A 17451-nucleotide genomic window follows, 5' to 3' on the forward strand; every position below is an offset into this window, starting at 1 on the left:
GCAGATTATGAAAGTATGGGTGCGTTTGCCCTCATTACCGAGGAAATCGCCGAATTAGGCGTCGGAGGGGGGGGAGGGCGGGTTTGGTTGGGTATTAGTAAAGAGGGAAAGGGAAGGTACCCCGGACGGTGAGCCAAACTGAAGATCCTGACAAGACGCGCATAGATGGAGTCCGGAATCGTCTGTATAAGAGGTAGCCTTTCTGTCGCTGTTAGATAAGACGTATGCAACTTGAAGCAGTGCTGTGTTTCTGGAGCGGCCGATCGCAGGAATATACCATGGTAGGGGGAATCGCGCTGTGATGTATTGTCGAGCGATAAGATTCATGCACGCCGACCAGGGAAGTCGAGCTTCGAGTATCGACGGGAGTACCGAAGGGAGTATCGAAGGGAGAATGCTTGAAAACCGACCAAGGAGGTGTAGGAAACAAGAAAAGGGACAAGATGTGCGCGGTACGGAAATGGAAACGTTCTGCAGATCAGTGATAGCGCGAGAAGATATCCACAACTGCAATGGCACAGAACTGTCTGAGTAAATATGCAAAGGAAAGGGAAAGGGAGCTGGATGTAGGGAGTGGGGTAGAAAGAAGAGATACACTGGTCTGGATGCTGAGCGGCTGCACCGTTGCTTTGCAGCTCAAGGTGTCGGTCTGTGGAGTCGCACCCATAAAGAGCGGGCGTCGACGCGGTGGTGATATAAGTGCGAGTTCTGCGGATCTCCTCACGAGTGGTAGCTTGAATAGTGAAGCTGGGGGAGAAATGAGTGGTAGGGGGATTATTCGGGATGAGAATGAGTAGGATGGATGTGATGGGGATAAGGACAGAGGAGATTGGGCTATGTGCATGGGCCATGTTCCCAGCTGAGCAGCCGGGGAGATTAGGGATTGAATACTCCATCGGTGAAGGATTCAGATGGACCGTGTGGATTCTTGGCTGGAGCATTGTGAGAATAATGGCTCTCCTATATGCAAGCTATCTGGCCGCATGATTGGGGAAAAAAATGCAGGGTCATAGTAGACCCAGAGTACATACTCGTACTCGAACATACAAGCATCCTCGTATAGCAGGTGAGTGGCTGGCTGTATTGACGCGAGGCTCGCCAGTTCAGGCATCCCATGCACAGCAGTCGGTGTGGCGTATCTGCATATCCGAATGGAAATTGAGAATTGGGAACTGGGAACTGGGAATTAGGGCAAAGGGACAATCCACACCCACATCACATCCACAGCCAACAGGTGGTGAGTGGTCCACCTGGCTGAAAAATATCAGCCACAATTCCACAGCCACTGAGACATCGTGCCAGGTTGAGCTTGCTTGAACTCGTGGGTACGAGTAGGCGGAAATGGATAGGCGGAGACGATTGCAGTAAGAAGGAGGCCCATTGAGACGATCAGGCCGGACAGAGGTGTCGAGCTATAGACTATACGGAATTGAGTGGACGATCGTGCAATGGAACTCCTGATCGACACGAGAGTATGACGAAGGAGACGGTGGTGGGCATGAGGATGAGATTGCCTTTTAATTTTCAAGGCGGATCAGCGAGTGAAGTGAGACAAGCATGGCGTGGGTGGGTGGATGGAGTGAAACATTTGAATATAGCTGGGTATGGGAGAGGTGACATGGAAGAAGTAGAAGTAAAGTAGAAGTAAAGTAGAACTAGAAGTAGAAGTAGAAGTAGAGGAGAGGTAGACGTTATAAAGTAATCAATTAGTCAAGGCAAGAGCGATCAGAGTGCGTGGAAGGCAGGCGCAACCCAAAACAAACATTGGAAGGGAAGGGAAGGTGCGACTGGGCTACTCAGTATCGCACTATCGCACTATCGCACCTGCCCTGCGGTCCCCGGCTTGGCTCTTTCCCTGGCCAGACCTACCTGACCTACCAGACCCAACAAGGCGCAGCAACGCAGCAGCCAACAACATCACTTCATTCTCTTACTTTCTCTTTCTTCCTTCCATCACCTCTACCACCACCACCATCCACTGGGGCTTCTCTAGTCTCTGCCCCCCGGATCCTCCCGTCCCAGCCTGATCTGAACTGAACCTGCAGACTTACGTACTCTGCGTTCGCGTTCCACTCCTCCCCTCCCTCCATCTCCGAACGACCTGGTTCCTCGTCTTGTTCCGCCTGCCTAACCCCCCCTCCCTCCTCTCGGAACCGTATCATTCGAGCTTTCATATCCCTTTGCTGGGTGTGCGTAAGCCCACTCGCCAGCCCGCGACCCTTCCGATTGCCAACACAACGTGGATTCGATCTCCAACACCGGGGGTTGACCCCCCCCCTTAGGAGGTCATCCCGGATGCCCGACCCAGAGATGTGTCGCGACTTGACGCGCGTGGGCCGACTGCCCAGGGAAACTGCGGATATCAAGACAACCACCATATTACCCCATGGGAGTCTGCGAGATACGTCCAAACGACAACGGCCGCGACGGCGGCGCCTTTCGCTGGAGCCTGGGCCATCCATCCAAACAGCTTATGCTCGCTCTTTGTGGTGGATCGCCCTGCTGTGTCTATTCGCTTGCATTTCACCCACCACTGCTGCCCTCATCAACTTTGATAACTGTCTGGAAAAATCCATCTTGGAATCGGACCCCCTGCAGCTCCAATTCATACCCCTCGACGTCTCCGCGACATTCAATCTCTCCGATCCCCTCCACCCACTGAATGTTACAATTTACGGCAATGTCTCCGGAACGACCGATGGTTCGACCTACAATTATTCTCCAAGTGACCCCGAGTGGACGAATTCCTCGTCGACATACGGCAAGATTTGGAATCTGGGGGAAACGACCAACAAGTACACCACCTTGTTGACAGAATTTGACGTCCTGAGTTATATGCCCTGGCATAATGGAACCCCATTTTGCTCCACCGTGAACCAGGGTGAATGCCCGCTGGCGCCGGCTTTCGATGCCAACAGGTAAGCCTATTTTGTTGGTGATGTTGGTGATGTTTGTGGTGTGATGATTTGGTTCTGACTCAACAACTCTACTTAGGAGCGACTTGCGAACGCTGCGATCCTTCTCCGTCCAGCATGATATGGGTTCTACCTATCGCTTCTCGACCATCACTCCCAAGTTCACAATCCTTCTCGGCGATGCCGCTGTTTCCGAGCTAGCCTGCATCACCGTGCCGATCACCCCAGATTTCGGCGCGCCGCTCAAAAATGCCCTTGCATACGTCCCCTTGGTGATTCTGGTCCTGGTGGGAGTAGCTACTCTGCTAGCGTCCATGTATACACCCTGGGGTACGACCGATGTCTTTCGGTGGACGAGTAATTATGGCCGCGATGAAGATATCCTCCGCCTAGTCACCCCCGGCTTCGCGGATTGCTTGCAGTATCTGCAGTTCGTCGTCTTGACGGGATCACTCTCCCTGGAATACCCTGGATTCTTCCAACCGGCCGTGAGCCAGGGTTCGTGGTCGGCCCTCATGTTTAACCAGAGCTTCGTCAACGGAGGTGGCAACAACCCGATCCAAGATGGTGTTTTTGCGATTAACGCGACATACGGACTCGATCGGATGAACCAATTAGTGGGCATGGGCAGCACTCAAGATATGTGGCCTGGCATGATGATCTGGCTCCTTGTGATCCTGGGGTGTATCACGCTGCTGATCCAGTTGGGCTTTGCATTGCGCTGGCTGCATCGTGAACTAGCCCACACCACCGAGCAGGACCTGCGGGCCAAAAACATGCCCTTCACCGTTGGCAACGTGATCCGCATTGTTTTTAACTATTTCCTCCTTCCCATTATCTCTCTATCCTTCTTCCAGCTGGTCACCGCGAGTGGCTCCCCTGCATATAGCGTGGCCCTGGCGGCACTGGTGATCGTCATTCTTCTCTGCTTCTCCATATGGATGGTTCGAGTCATTGTCTCCACGCGCCCGAAATCTCATCTTTTCGACGACCTTCCCACCGTTCTTCTATATGGACCGTTATATAACACATACTGCGACGATGCTGCTGCGTTCGCCATGGTTCCGATCTTCCTCAATTTCGCCCGTGGTGTTGCCATTGGAGCCCTGCAGCCGTCGGGAATTGCCCAGGTCGTATTGCTGGCCATCTGCGAAGTGGTCTCCGTGCTGACGATCATCGCTTTCCGGCCATACGCGTCCCCGACACACATGAACCTTTACCAATGCGTCTTCTCTTTCGTTCGGTTCCTCACAATCATCCTCAGCGTTGTTTTTGTGCCTTCTCTAACGATTTCCTCCGCCGCGCGGGGCTGGATCGGCTACGTGATTCTCGTATTCCATGCTCTGGTTCTGATGTTTGGATTCTTTCTCAATGCCCTGCAGACCTTGATTGAGGTCTCGGCAAGAATGGCCGGTGCCGGCGGTTCCACCCGTGGAGGTCTGTCCAAAGTCTTTGGCATGCGTCAGCTATCAAGGCGTGAGGCTCGCCAAGGTCTCTCGCGACAGAGTATGGGCTCCGAGGCTGCGATGCTGGCTAACGTCGATGGACGGATGTCTTCTCAATGGGAAGGTTCTCGTCCTCGCAGTCTCTCAGGCAGCTCCGCTCTGCTACTGAACCGTGCCACCGCTAGCGAAGGACGTGCTAGTGGCATTCTTGAGTATGCAAGCTCGCAAGGTGGTGGTTCACATAGCCGTGCCCCTAGCGGCGGTATATATGCTCATTCGCCGACCGCGTACACTGGAGGAGGTGGTATCTCACCAAGCAGCAGTACCTTCATGGGTGCTCACCCACGTGATCCATACTACCGACCCCCAAGGCCTGGTGCAGTGCGAAGGTCTACCCAGCCTGGAACTGGCGACCGGTCTAAGAGGAGCTCTCGAACGTTCTTAAAACCAAACTTGAAGCACAGCCGTTCGGGTGACGCTGACGATGAAATTGGGGAGGGCTTCCCCATGTCTGGCCGGAATACACCAGTGCCTGCATATCTCCCTGCACCCAAAGACGATATGGAGATTGAAGATCCTCAACAACCAAAAGACTATGCGGTCCGTGAAGTTGACTTTTACTATCGCGTCCGTGGTCCGCCACTCTCACACATGGGCACTCGGAAGTTGAAGACAGGTCCTGCTGACCCCACTGGTCCAGTCTCCTCCGCAACAGGGTTCTTCCGCGGTTTATTCCAGGGCAAAACGAAAGACAAGGGCAAGGGCTTTGAGGTCGTGCGAAGCGCTCGCGCCCCTCCACCTGGTCTATTCCCCGCCGAGGGCTACAACGAAGCGCCATATCAAGATGATCCCGAGGACCAGGCGGCCGGCGAGACCCCTGGCGGACACTCCCGCAATGTGTCTGTGGGCGATGAGGCTCCATATCGAGATTCTGAAGGCGATAATACCCCGAAGCGAAGCGATGCGCGCGCCCCAGTTCTCCCCCAGGTTAATTCCGTCGGCAGCATAGAACTTCCCAGCCGAGTGGGATCTCGCCGCACTCAAGCAGCCGCCTCGGAGCATGGCGACCGCCCCACTACGCCAGACCTTCCCGCGGTGGCAGAAGCCACTTCGCCCTCTCGGAGCGCTCCAGACTCTGGTCATCTCCAGGCGGAATCTCCGGGCACTGCACGTCTGCCTTTTAGTGGAAGCAGCTCGCCATCCCGAGAACGCGGTGACTCCATTGCCTCAACCTCCAAATCCAACGCATCAAGCCACCGAACCGGCCGGGAGGGATCCCGACGAGACCGACCATCTAGCATGGGCTATGTCGCACAATACCGCACGAGGGACAATATACACGAAACCAGTCCCGAAGAAACTTCTTTCACGGGGAGTCAAGCAGAACTAGTGATCGAACAGCTGCACCCTGAAAATACCCATACTACATAACCAAATGTACATCCATCACATCAACACCTTATACTACCTTCCATCCGCTTCCTCCATCCCTCACACCCTAACAATTCCCAAACCACCATCCATCTAAACAAAACTTCTTGTATGCTACCTCTTGGATCCGAAGCACCACGAATTTCCTTACTATCGATGCTCATCAGGCGATCTTCAAAAATTGTCGCGGGCGTTTTGCTGTGCTTTAGCTTTTTGCTTTGTCTCTGCCTTTGACTTGTTGGGATGTGTTTGCTTCCAATGCTCGCGCCTCGCTTGCATCCCGACCTGATCTGACCTGGCTTGGTTTAATTCAATTCACCCTCGTGCAAAAAAAACAATGCACTGGACATTAATTCTCCCCCACCTCCTGCTCTCTTCTATATCTTCTCCTTTCCTTTCAAGTCTTCTTTTACTAGTCCTAGCATAGCCTGTGTTTACCCTGGATTGACAGTGTTTGGTTTCCTTGATCTACGCATTCAAATTCTACTTGTACTACCTTGGATATAGTAGTTGGAATATTATTATCTCTTGCTGTTTGGCCCTGGATTCATGCTGCTTTTAGGTTTGCTGATGTGTAGGTAATAGCAACTGGCAGCTACTAGTAGTTATCGGCCAGTAACCTTTTACTTGTAATCCTGACCTAACTATCATCTGCATAATCCTTGGTCATCATTTGGCACAGGCATCACTGGAATCACTTACTGATGATCTCCACCATTGCAAGTGCCAACCTTGGAATGTTCCTCCGTACGAGCGGAGGGAAAATAGACCCCACTGCCAATTACTCAGAAGAGAATACGGTATACCTGCTTTGAATTTATGGTTAATCGAGGGATGTTTTAGTAGCGATCAATTGAAGTTGTTCATCATTACCTTAGTTACTGGTGGTAGTACAATTTTAGCAGAGCCAGACGAGACTTATGCTCACTACTGTCATAGTCCGTAAGATTAATCAATGCATAATTTGACCAAGGGTCTTCATAACGCCCAGGTGGACAAATGAGAAATTAAAATGTTAGCAGAAATCCGCGCCCTACGTAGTGGGGCTCAATGACGGGGGTCGGTAATGTCATGATCCAAAATGCAGTTTTTTACTTATATATGGGCCAATATGCCCACGGACTGAGCGCCAGAAAAGTTATTTCTTGGTATGCTTCACTTATTAGAGCTTCTTAAAATTAGTTCTGGTTTGCCATTCCTGCGACATTATTGCACCCAGAGAGGTTTTTCGTTCTCGCCAGGGATACGAGAACGAGTGGATCTAAATAAACTTGGCGGCATGGGAGGCCAATTAAACTCGAGTTTCTGATCAGATTAGCCAAGGGAAGCATTCTCATTTCACACAATCCTGGAATCCCCAAACTTTGTTATTATTCTTCGGAAAGAACCCTTAATAGGGTCCAGATCCGTGCATTTTACTCGGCCGGTTGGTGGAAAAACGAATACCAGCACTGACGATTCTCGATAGGTCCTAATGGGGTTATTGTACTCCGAATATTCCCAACAGCTGCAGAAAGCCAAGGTGCCAAGCGGCGTAGCTAGAATTGGCGCGTGCAATAGTCGGATCCTGATAAATACTGACTGCCCTGTCATCAAACTCAAGCAATGAGCACTAAGTGCGTCTGTCAACTCGTTAATCTTCCACGTTTATCAGATCCCATCTAATCTGATAAGTCGGCCAACTAGGCTGTCTCTTGAGTTAAATTACGAACCCAGCATATGGGGGGGGGGATCTTCAAACAAATACGAAAGCATAAAGATCTGCCTAAACTCCATTCACCGTGCTTCTGGTCCTCTGGCCCACCATATTGAGGCTATGCAACTGGTCCCTACTCCATATCCGAAAGTAAATCCCCCGATGCCTCTCACACCTTCCGATCTGATAGGAAAACTCTCTTTTTCAACGTCCCGAATGGGCTGGTGAGACATGGGAATCTGCCGATCCTAGCCAGGTTTGGGCTTTCTAGATCTTGGCTTATACTTCGGGGTTCCTGGCTAGACAAACGCGGTGGAATTAAGTTGCTCCTTTGTCGATATCCTGTAGAAAAACTTCGGAATTAATAATATGTATGTAATCAACCATTGATCATCGTGCCACTGAGCACTTTTCCTGTCCTGAAAGCGGTTGTCACCTTGTCCATCTTCTGTTTCACGGCGGATTCAGGATTCAAGGTCCTGCGATGAGTTCATTTTTCCTCGCCTTTTGCCTATGGCAGGCCACAGCTGCGGCGGTCAAAACTAACCTGAACACTGTATGTGCAACTGGATGTCAAACCACAGTTTCCAATATCGGCTTTTCAGGAATCAGTGCTCTAGAAGACTATTATGGGTCTTTGTGCGGGAATGTCCTTCAAGTGAAGTCAACATTCAATTGCATGCGAGAATACTGCTCGGACAACGGACTTTTGGACGGATGGAATGGCCTCAATCAGGTTTGCGAGGAGGATGGAGGGATGGAACTTCTCCCGTGGTCTATCATCGATAATGTCACAGAAGCAGAGGTGAAATCTTGGCCTACTCTCACCTATGAGGACACTCAACTGGGTGCTGAGTTTAGTACCCCTGTCTCGGTTGATCAAGGTCTCTTTCAGATTGGGTATCAGACTATCGTAAGTGACATGATCTCCATTTCATCTGAGTTAATACTAATTGGTACTTAGTTTGACTGGGAGAATCAAAGAACGAAGCGACACAATTATGGGTAAATAATCAAACTCCAAACGTACACTCTCTCGATTTTCCCCTGCATTCTCTAACTTCTGGGAATCGGCAGCTACGCGATAGTCGGCTTCTGGGGACTTATCGTCCTCTTCGGTACTATGCATAACTTTATTCGATATTTGATGGACTCATCTATCCTTCGGTCGAAAAAAGTAGCGAGATGTCAGGGTTTCATCGGCCGATACTTGGCCGTGCCACCGATCTTGATAACCAGGAAGAAAAATCGAATTTTCAGCATGCCTTCCACTCCGAGACTACAAGCCATCATCATTTCGATATACTTCATTATCAGTATAGTCCTAATGTGTGTCGACTATCATGCATTCTCGGAAAACCTTTAGTAAGACCATCATTCACCGACTGCGGAAGACTAATCTTATTGAAAGGATATTCACTGATTGCCTCGATTCATCAGTTTCACCAAGAAATCCACACAGCTATGGCGGTACATCGGAGATAGAGCGGGTGCTTTGGTGATCAACAATCTGCCAGTTATGTGGCTGTTCGCGACGCGAAACAACTTGCTCTTATGGGTAACACGGTGGGACTTCGCCACGTTCAACACCTTCCACCGTTGGATAGGCAGAGCGTGTGCCATCGAGATATTTTTGCATGGAATGGCAGTTTGCATTTATCAATACAAAGGTGGATTGAGATTCCTGTGAGGAGGTGAATCAGGCTGATTTTTGTCAAAATTCAGAGCTTGGAACGGAATATTTCCTTCCACTTTGGAAGGACGTCGACTGGTATATGGGTGTTGTTGTAAGAAAGGCTCCCTGGCACCTTTTGAGATATTGACTAATGCCCTCGAACAGGCTGCTTGCTCGATAATTTTGACCACTCTTCTCGCAAGTGCACCAATTAGAAAATCAGTCTACGATCTGTTTTTGATCGTTCATCAAAGCTTTGCTGTTGCTTGTCTTGTTGGACTGTGGTAGTGAGTATTTTTCAATATCGCATCTCCAATGCATAACTAACGATATATATTTAGTCATCTACCCGTTGACGGTCCCGACTACGTCAATTTCATCTGGCCTTGTATTGCTATTTGGTCATTTGACAGATTGGTAAGAATAGTCCGACTTTTGACCTGGAACAAATTTGCATCCTACTCCTCTGCGGAATACAACCGCGACGCAGATGTTATCCAGTTGAGGACCAGAGTACGACGGATTGCCTCTCCCCGTCCTGGAAGCTACTATTATGTTTACGGCTGGCGCTCTCTCAAGTTTTGGGAAAATCACCCATTTACTTTGAGCGGTTGGAACACGGTAAAAACGACAGACGAATCATATACCGAGCTCATCTTCCTCATTAGTGTCCAAAGCGGATTTACTTCCAGGCTCCGGAGCCAACTACTCAATCATGAAAAATCAGAGATTGACGCTTCATCAACTGCGAGGAAATCCTGCATCTCCGTCGAGGGTCCGTATGGCTCTCATTTCTGCCCGTGGCATTCCGAAACTGCTCTTTTCGTCATTGGGGGCGCCGGTATCACGGTTGCAACATCATTCATGCAAGACCTGGTTGATTTGGTGCAGAGTGGCAAGCATACTGACCAGAGGATCAAGAGGGTCAAGATAGTCTGGGCTGTAAAGAACCCCACCTTTTACCAATTTGTCTATGAGCGCTACATGGTGACTTGGGAAGCCGTCTTTGCATCAACAGATATCGAGCTATCGCTGGATGTGTATCTCACAATACCTTCCAAGATGGATTCGGACGATGAGATGTCGTTACCAGAACTTCGTGCCGGGCCCAACGAGAGTACAAAGAACATGGATACCGTCGTCTCGCCGTCGTCTTCATCTAATTCCAACATCGCGACCGAGAAAGTACCCTCTGAAGAGGTTCCTACCAATGCGGGCAGGGGAACCCTAAAAACAACTTTCGTGCAGGGAAGGCCGATGATCAACGATGTCATTAGAAGCCAAATCGAAGCTCTCCGCTTATCTGGGGAGAAGCAACTCGCACTTGTCGGCTGTGGTCCAGCTACAATGGCCCATGACATACGCCTCTCCTTTGTCGAGTCTTCGAATGATGCGCAAGTAGCAGTTGACTTCCACTTGGCTCCATTCGGCTGGTGAACGTCCGTGAGCCAAGACGGATCTGATTTTATAGACTGATAGAAGGGAATATTCGAAATATAAACGTACGAGCGGAAAATCGTGTCGAAAGCCAAAACATCTGGGCAGAAGATGGTTATTGACCTCGATGATGGTATCAGGAGGAAGCGATGGATGCTCTCGCCATCAAAGCTGTTAAAAATACTAGTACACCATACTGCACGAGTCTAAGACCCTTCTCATAGTAGGACATGTAGGATCATTGATGGGTCCGGTTTCTCCATTATCTTCAGTTCTATCGTCACCTTCTAAAAGCGAGGGCAATATCCGTCAATCGCGAATTATAGATCCTCCCCAAGCCAGACCCGCCGTCTTTTCCCAATAATTTTATTACCTCGCGTATCGCCATCGTCGGTCTCATCCACTTCGAACTCCTCTAAACTTGGCGAAATAGCCAAAAGAACGTTGTTCCCAGCTTCTTCAGCAGCGTGCTCGACGAATATTTTATAGTCCGCTTCATACTTTCCCACCACACGCGATCGCACAGCAGGATAATGCCACTGCAGCCATCGTTCTTCAAACATGATGGAGCAAGATGTAGCTTCAAACAAGCCTATAATAGCCTTGAGATCTTGCAAATACAAATCGTCCAGATAAACAATGACATTGAGAGACTTGCGGCTTTTGAACTCATATTTCAGAGTACCGACGAGAGCCTGAAGATACGCATGCCTCCCTTGGAATGGGGTTGCTCTATGAGCCCAGCCAGCCACCTTGACCAGAGCATAGATGGGGGCAAATATCACCAGAAACACTCCTACCAACACCGAAACCCCTAGATGCTGTCTTATAAGGGGAACCACGTCTTCATCCACTTGAACCAAAGGACCACTCATTATGGCGGGTTCGGGACGAAATACAACCGTAACTTTCCGTGTCATCTCACATAATAGAGGATACGCATTCAAAGTGTTGAGAACTCCAGGTACTGACATATTTACTTTACTCAGTCCCCCATATCTGGGGATCTCAACATGAATGCATACCGAGGATTTCTGGAACATTATTGCCATTGATTCATGTCTCACCTGTCGATTGACAGAAAGAAGGTTGAAGGACTTGAGGAAGTGGCATTTGAGACCCGCGGCATTTATGGTGAAATCGTGCGGCTCTATTTCATCCCCAGTCCTGAAACCGCCACTTTGCGATGATGACTTGAGGAGATTTCCGCTGATTGATTCGTTGATTATTTGACATCGGAGTTCGAAGGGTAGATCTAGGAATTGAGTTGAAACCGATCCGACATTTGGATCACCTAGTCGAATGGGTCAACCCTATACCTTGCGGATGAAAATATTCTGGGCACCGACTTGGAGTAGCCATGCAGCTTATCTTGATCAAAATAAAGGAACAGGTGTTTTGTGACCTGGATGATAATATTCTATCCTGAAGTGATTTATATTGCTCCACAAATTCCAAGATAGAGAAGATCCTTTTCAGTGTGTCCAGGGTGGCGGTTTGGGTCAGGTATCCGTGACGAATAGTTACGCGCAGCAGCTGAGGTCAAGTGCTATGCGAAAAGTCGAGCGGAAAATTCCTCCAGTCTCCCGGGATAGTATAGCGGTAGGACGGAAAGAGGGAAGTAAAGGTAAATGGAGTTTGAAGATGAATAATGAAAAAATACGGGACGAAAGCGCGTAATAAGCCAGATTGCAAAGTATTTTTGCACCATAAAGGTTTAGTCGGGACATTCGCCGGACTGTCTTAGGTGCCATGCGTGATTAAGACACGACTATTGCCTTTTCTTTCTACACATGACAGGTATGGGTAGCTCCCACTTGCCCCAATATAGTAAGCGGCTTAAACTAGCGAAGCTTGAAAGAGCGCCAATTTTGCCGAGGGCCCAACCAGCGACGAAGCCCCTGGAAGCGAGGGTCCAAGCTACCACAACTCCGAAGACCAATTCGGCTTGGAACCGAAAAATAGATCCGATCGCATTGGCGTTTTATTACAAAATGAGTACATTGCCCCTGGGTCTTCAGAATAAAAATCGAACAGAGATTTCCGTTTCGGTCCACGGAATACTCCGCATTTGCCAACACTATCACCAAAGTCATACTTGAAAAAATGTTCGCTCGCGCTCTTCTTGCCTTGAGCGGAGTCTCCGCCGCTTATGCTCAAACTACTGCTGGCTCGCCATTCTTGGCCCAGTTTCTTATCTTGAGTGACTACTCCGTTTCCACCGTTACAGGCGTATGTGGCAAAACCTTTCTATCATAAAGAATTGATATCTAACATTAAAATGCCACAGGATAAAACCCATACCACATACAATGTAAAGTGTAATAGCGAGGCCACTCTTTGCTCGCTGCCTGCTACTGGCGTCACCGTTGTCACTGCCCCATCATCTGTCGGACTATCATACACCGAACCCTCAGAAACATTGTAAGCCGGGATATTTCAACCAGCGACAATTATTTATTGAGACGTAGCTAATCCCTCGACAGTACTTCTTCAGTCGGATGTACTTATATCGACGATCGAGCATCGGCAGTTTGTGTTACTCTACTGGCTGCTCCTAGCGTGGGTGTCCAGAGCGGCTCTTTTGTCACAGGCATGGATACTGTTACGTCGACTGTCACTCTGCCAGGCGCTTCCGTTGATCTGGGTTTTAACACGGCCGCTACAACGACTGCCGCTTCTCAGAAGACCGAGGGGGTTGCGTCTACAACAGCAGCAGCTTCTCATAGCGAGACTGCCACGGGGACTAGCGTTGTAGTGAGCGCAACGAAGACCGGGGGTGCAAACGAGGCATTTGTGAAAGATAATTCTGGTCTGATTTTGGGTGTAGCAATGGCTGGCCTAGCACTTCTACAGTAGAATGTCAAGACAGACTCATCAGACACTTACGCTCTCTTTCACAGCCCGTACCCAGAAATGTTCTCAATCATATTTAGATGTAGTGTTAGCAATTGGTTTCAGCCTTTTAGCTACGCTCTGCTTTAGTTCCAGAACAAACAGCGTATACTAAGTCACTCCCTGCTCGGCTTTCTTGACGACTTAAACAGTTTTTAACCTAGAAAGATTTGAGATAGCTCTGGGGTCCACTGGTGCTTTTATAGCATATCCGTGTTATCAATTGTAATGCAGTAATAGAGTGGAGTAATCCACCCGGACATCATCTGGGCATGCGCGGTCATTATAGTATTTGACAACAGTCCTCAGCTGTGGTACAAGACTGATTCGTCAACAAAACGTCTGAGGAGAGATATAAGCTCGGCTGGGCAAGAAACATCTGGTGTTTGACAAGCATCCAGTTGCTCTTTTGCCAGCAATACCACCGCTTGATTCTCCCTTTCCTCGATTGCCCATTGAATTGCTGACCTGCCGCATTTGTCCAACGCAAATACATCAGCTCCCGCCGCGAGGAGTTGCTGTAACACTGTTACATGTCCACTTCGCGCTGCCCAATGGAGTGCGGTCATACCAGTGCCATCAGGGAGGGAAGGATCGATTCCCTCGGAAATCAAATCACCTATCTCAATTTGTTGTCCATTTCGGGCAGCTACATGAAGTGATGTCAAGCTACTCATGTGAGTCGGTGTAATTACAGGAGCGATAGCAGAACCTTCTTCCCGACGAAGAAGTTCATCAAACCGGGGTGGAAAGGATGCCCAGTTAAGTGCAGTTCTTCCACAGTTGTCACGTGCAAACAAGTCGACTCCAGCGTCAAGTAGTTGCTGTATTGTTGCTGCAGCTGTGGCTGTTCTACCACCTTGGACAGCCCAGTGAAGGGCGGTCATTCCATGATCATCTATGGCTGTGATGTCTACCTCCCTTTCCAGAAGTATTGAGAGGATTTGCTGACTTCCACCATATGCAGCGTGATGAAGAAGTGGACCAGTGTGAACAATTTGTTTTCTTTCCACTACTTGTCCAAAGGACAAGTGGAATATCGGCATTGGTGCGGATGTAGCCAGTGCGTCAGCGTTCTCAAAGGCATCAAGAAGTTCACTAAATGCCTCGACGTTGCCGCAATTTGCGGCACTGTGCAATGCTGTAAGCTGGTTGAAATCCTGATGAGATTCCGATATACTATTGTGATCAAGTAAGAGCTGGACTGCTCTCAGATTCCCTCCTTGAGACGCGTGATGTAATGGTGTCATCCCCCTTTCGTCCAATGAAGTTGTACTGGCTCCAGCATTGATAAGAAGCTGCACAACAGAGCTATGGCCTCCGGAAGCTGCCAGATGCAGTGCTGATTCTCCAGTGACATCCACCAAATTTATATCTGCTCTGGCTTCGAGGAGGAGACGTACGATTGTCTCATGGCCCAAGGAAGCTGCCCTATTCAGTGGCAACAATCCTGATGGGTCCGGTAGGGAAGCAGTAACCCCGGCGTCCAGGAGAATTCTTGCAGCTTCCGTATGTGCAGAGGAGACTGCCAGATTCAAGGCTCTTTGACTAGCATGAGCGCCCGAATTCCTGAGCAATTTAATTGACTCCCCATTACCTCGACCAGCTGCTGCTTCTAGTGCAGTATGAGGTGTTCCAAGGCCTTCCATATGAAGGTCAGCCCCCCCAGTCCAAAAGCTGCTGTACTATATTGTCATGGCATCCAGCCACCGCCCAATGTAATGGCGGCACTTTACCAAAAAGCAAAGAAGCATCGTCATTAGTTCGATCCAGCATCGCCGTCAGCCCCATAGACCCTTTTGCTGTTGGATCACCGAGTGTGTCCATCAAATGGTAGGGAAGGCTTGATGGGTTGGCTCCATTCTCGAGTAGCAGAGCCACTATGTCTTGGTGCCCTTTATAGGCAGCCCAATGTAAAGCCGTCAAGCCAGGGAAATCGAATGCAAAGACATCCGCTCCAGCATGGATAAGGAGCTTTACCACTTCAAAGTGGCCGCCGTATGCTGCCAAGTGGAGTGCAGTTGTGCCCTCGAGCGCGTCTCTCTGAAGTATCAAACGTATTAGCAATTTACAGAGTATATTCGATATAGGATATTGGATACTTTGTAGTCTGTGTGAGGGTAAAGGATATGAATTTTTTTCGATTCTTCCTTCATATATTCAGCTTGGTGTCTGTATGACGCAAGGTCGGCTCCGGCAGTAAACAACCTCCGCACTGCTTCAGTATCTCCATCCAAGGCTGCCTGGAGGAGAAGTTCTGTATTGGAGTACTGCTGAGGGCGGGTTACAGGGAGATTGGAAGTAGTCGTCACGAAATTGTCGGCAGGGGATATAGGCAGTTGGCTGCACACCCCTCTTTCAGCGCGTAACAAGCTATCTGTGCCATCGAGATTCCTGTTGCAACATTGGAGTTTGCAGGGGTCACCGTCCACCATGATCGAAGTTGACCTTGCCGTATCCGATTGAGCTAACCGGCAGATGGCAATCAGGTAAAGAACAGTTCTAGCGGAGTGACGCATGTATAAAATCAGAGCTAGGTGACTCCTTAGGATGTGCCGAAAATCCACAAACAAATTTTGTAAATGGTTATTGGATCGAAACGAACTATCGGGGGAGAGCCAGTAATCCTTGTTTGCTGGGCTTGCAAAGAACCTTCTGGACAGGGGATGGTTTGTGAATTTCAAATGAGACCTGGGGATTTTTGAAACTGAAACTCGCACTAGCCTGATTGGGAAAATATAAACTTTGGAATAGTACAACGGCACGGAACCCCACCCCAAACACAACCCGCCTTCTTTGCAGGGAATATGTTACGGTATTCTCATCATATGCCTCCTGACCTGGCTAGAAATGCAGTCAAGATCGCAGGCGGGAGAGCCACAATCCGGGCCCCTAGGCCAGTACCCCCCCTGGACATCATTTCGAAGGGTCGCCCACAGGATTCCAGTCAAAATGCTTGCGAGTATTGTAATCATCATAATCGAAAAGATCACCTCGCGATTTGGTCCTTCGATCATATGCATTCTCCATCCCAAGCACGCCTCACCGCAGTCGATCACTCTTTTGTCCTTCCGCTTAGGCAGGCGAGGAAGCCAATCGTTTCGAATGGGGTTCAAATCCCCTTTGTCGTGATTCAGATAGTGAATGAAGATTTCTGGGGGCATGGACGGATGCCGTATCGGTGGTCTAGAGAACTCATAGTTATGGCAGTTGTCCGGAGGAATGCAATTCAGTCGGTCGCAGACAGAGATATAACCACCCTGCAGATTCCAAAGCGTGAACTAAGCAGCTGTTAAAATATTAAAGTAGCTCTTCCACATTGTAGCTATCACTTACTTGAATTAATTCAATAGTGATGGGCTCAATTAAGAAATTGAACCGTGAGCGTATTCCTCGCGTCTTGAGATACTGATCCTTCTGCATACTGAACGCGATTGCGTCTGACTTCACGCTGGACATATCGGTCTCCGCTTGTGTCTTATGTATGGTACCCGTGTTAATGCATAGCGCTAGGAATTTTGCCCGTTCAAGTTCCTCGCTGTCTTGTGATATATCGCCACCATATGTAGCGATTTGCTGTTCGTCTCCTGTTGAGCTGCGCGAGGATCTCTTCATGGTTTGGGTACTACTTGTTGGTAGACCTGCGCTGAGTCCCTCAATGGAAGCAGTGCTACGTGAACCGTGAGGTAGATGCGGTGATTGTGGTGTAAGGGATGCCAGCTCTCGTGTATCTTGGAGGGCTCTCTAGTAGATACCATGGACTGTTGCTGTTGTTCTATACTTTGTTATACTTGAAGGTGGCGACGTCATGTGTTGTTCTGCCCGTCCTGACCGCCCTAATAGTGGGGCTGATACCGTGACTGGCCCAATTTGGGAAGGTCACGCCTTATCAGCCCAGCCCGCCTGCACTTACAAACAAACCAGCCCCCTTTGCGCTTTCGAAGATTGTCGACATCC

The 17451-nt window shown here is 49.3% G+C and overlaps 6 protein-coding genes across 6 annotated transcripts; 3 read left to right on the plus strand and 3 right to left on the minus strand.

Annotated features, from left to right (window-relative positions):
- Window positions 1–478: 478 nt before the first annotated feature.
- N7481_008735 (uncharacterized protein) lies at window positions 479–851 on the minus strand (the record flags this gene model as incomplete). The annotated part of the gene is made up of 2 exons (XM_057267954.1): window positions 479–527; window positions 598–851. 2 exons carry the CDS (start codon window positions 849–851, stop codon window positions 479–481), a joined length of 303 nt encoding a protein of 100 aa, XP_057118631.1.
- A 1444-nt stretch (window positions 852–2295) lies between these two features.
- On the plus strand, window positions 2296–5791 carry N7481_008736 (uncharacterized protein; the record flags this gene model as incomplete). Its single annotated transcript, XM_057267955.1, has 2 exons — window positions 2296–2918; window positions 2995–5791. The coding sequence occupies 2 exons, from the start codon at window positions 2296–2298 to the stop codon at window positions 5789–5791; spliced, it is 3420 nt and encodes a 1139-aa protein (XP_057118632.1).
- A 2180-nt stretch (window positions 5792–7971) lies between these two features.
- On the plus strand, window positions 7972–10599 carry N7481_008737 (ferric reductase family protein; the record flags this gene model as incomplete). The annotated part of the gene is made up of 7 exons (XM_057267956.1): window positions 7972–8400; window positions 8452–8492; window positions 8565–8852; window positions 8928–9157; window positions 9213–9274; window positions 9328–9449; window positions 9504–10599. 7 exons carry the CDS (start codon window positions 7972–7974, stop codon window positions 10597–10599), a joined length of 2268 nt encoding a protein of 755 aa, XP_057118633.1.
- A 320-nt stretch (window positions 10600–10919) lies between these two features.
- N7481_008738 (uncharacterized protein) lies at window positions 10920–11474 on the minus strand (the record flags this gene model as incomplete). Its single annotated transcript, XM_057267957.1, has 1 exon — window positions 10920–11474. The coding sequence occupies one exon, from the start codon at window positions 11472–11474 to the stop codon at window positions 10920–10922; it is 555 nt and encodes a 184-aa protein (XP_057118634.1).
- A 1231-nt stretch (window positions 11475–12705) lies between these two features.
- N7481_008739 (uncharacterized protein) lies at window positions 12706–13458 on the plus strand (the record flags this gene model as incomplete). Its single annotated transcript, XM_057267958.1, has 3 exons — window positions 12706–12831; window positions 12890–13023; window positions 13086–13458. 3 exons carry the CDS (start codon window positions 12706–12708, stop codon window positions 13456–13458), a joined length of 633 nt encoding a protein of 210 aa, XP_057118635.1.
- A 531-nt stretch (window positions 13459–13989) lies between these two features.
- N7481_008740 (ankyrin repeat domain-containing protein) lies at window positions 13990–17109 on the minus strand (the record flags this gene model as incomplete). The annotated part of the gene is made up of 6 exons (XM_057267959.1): window positions 13990–14012; window positions 14066–15174; window positions 15290–15537; window positions 15597–15888; window positions 16399–16775; window positions 16831–17109. The coding sequence occupies 6 exons, from the start codon at window positions 17107–17109 to the stop codon at window positions 13990–13992; spliced, it is 2328 nt and encodes a 775-aa protein (XP_057118636.1).
- Between the last annotated feature and the right edge of the window lie 342 nt (window positions 17110–17451).

The sequence above is a fragment of the Penicillium waksmanii genome (genome assembly GCF_028829765.1).
Source record: "Penicillium waksmanii strain IBT 27052 chromosome Unknown utg000008l:1.0-5622682.0:1.0-5626561.0, whole genome shotgun sequence".
NCBI classification, from domain to species: Eukaryota; Fungi; Ascomycota; class Eurotiomycetes; order Eurotiales; family Aspergillaceae; genus Penicillium; species Penicillium waksmanii.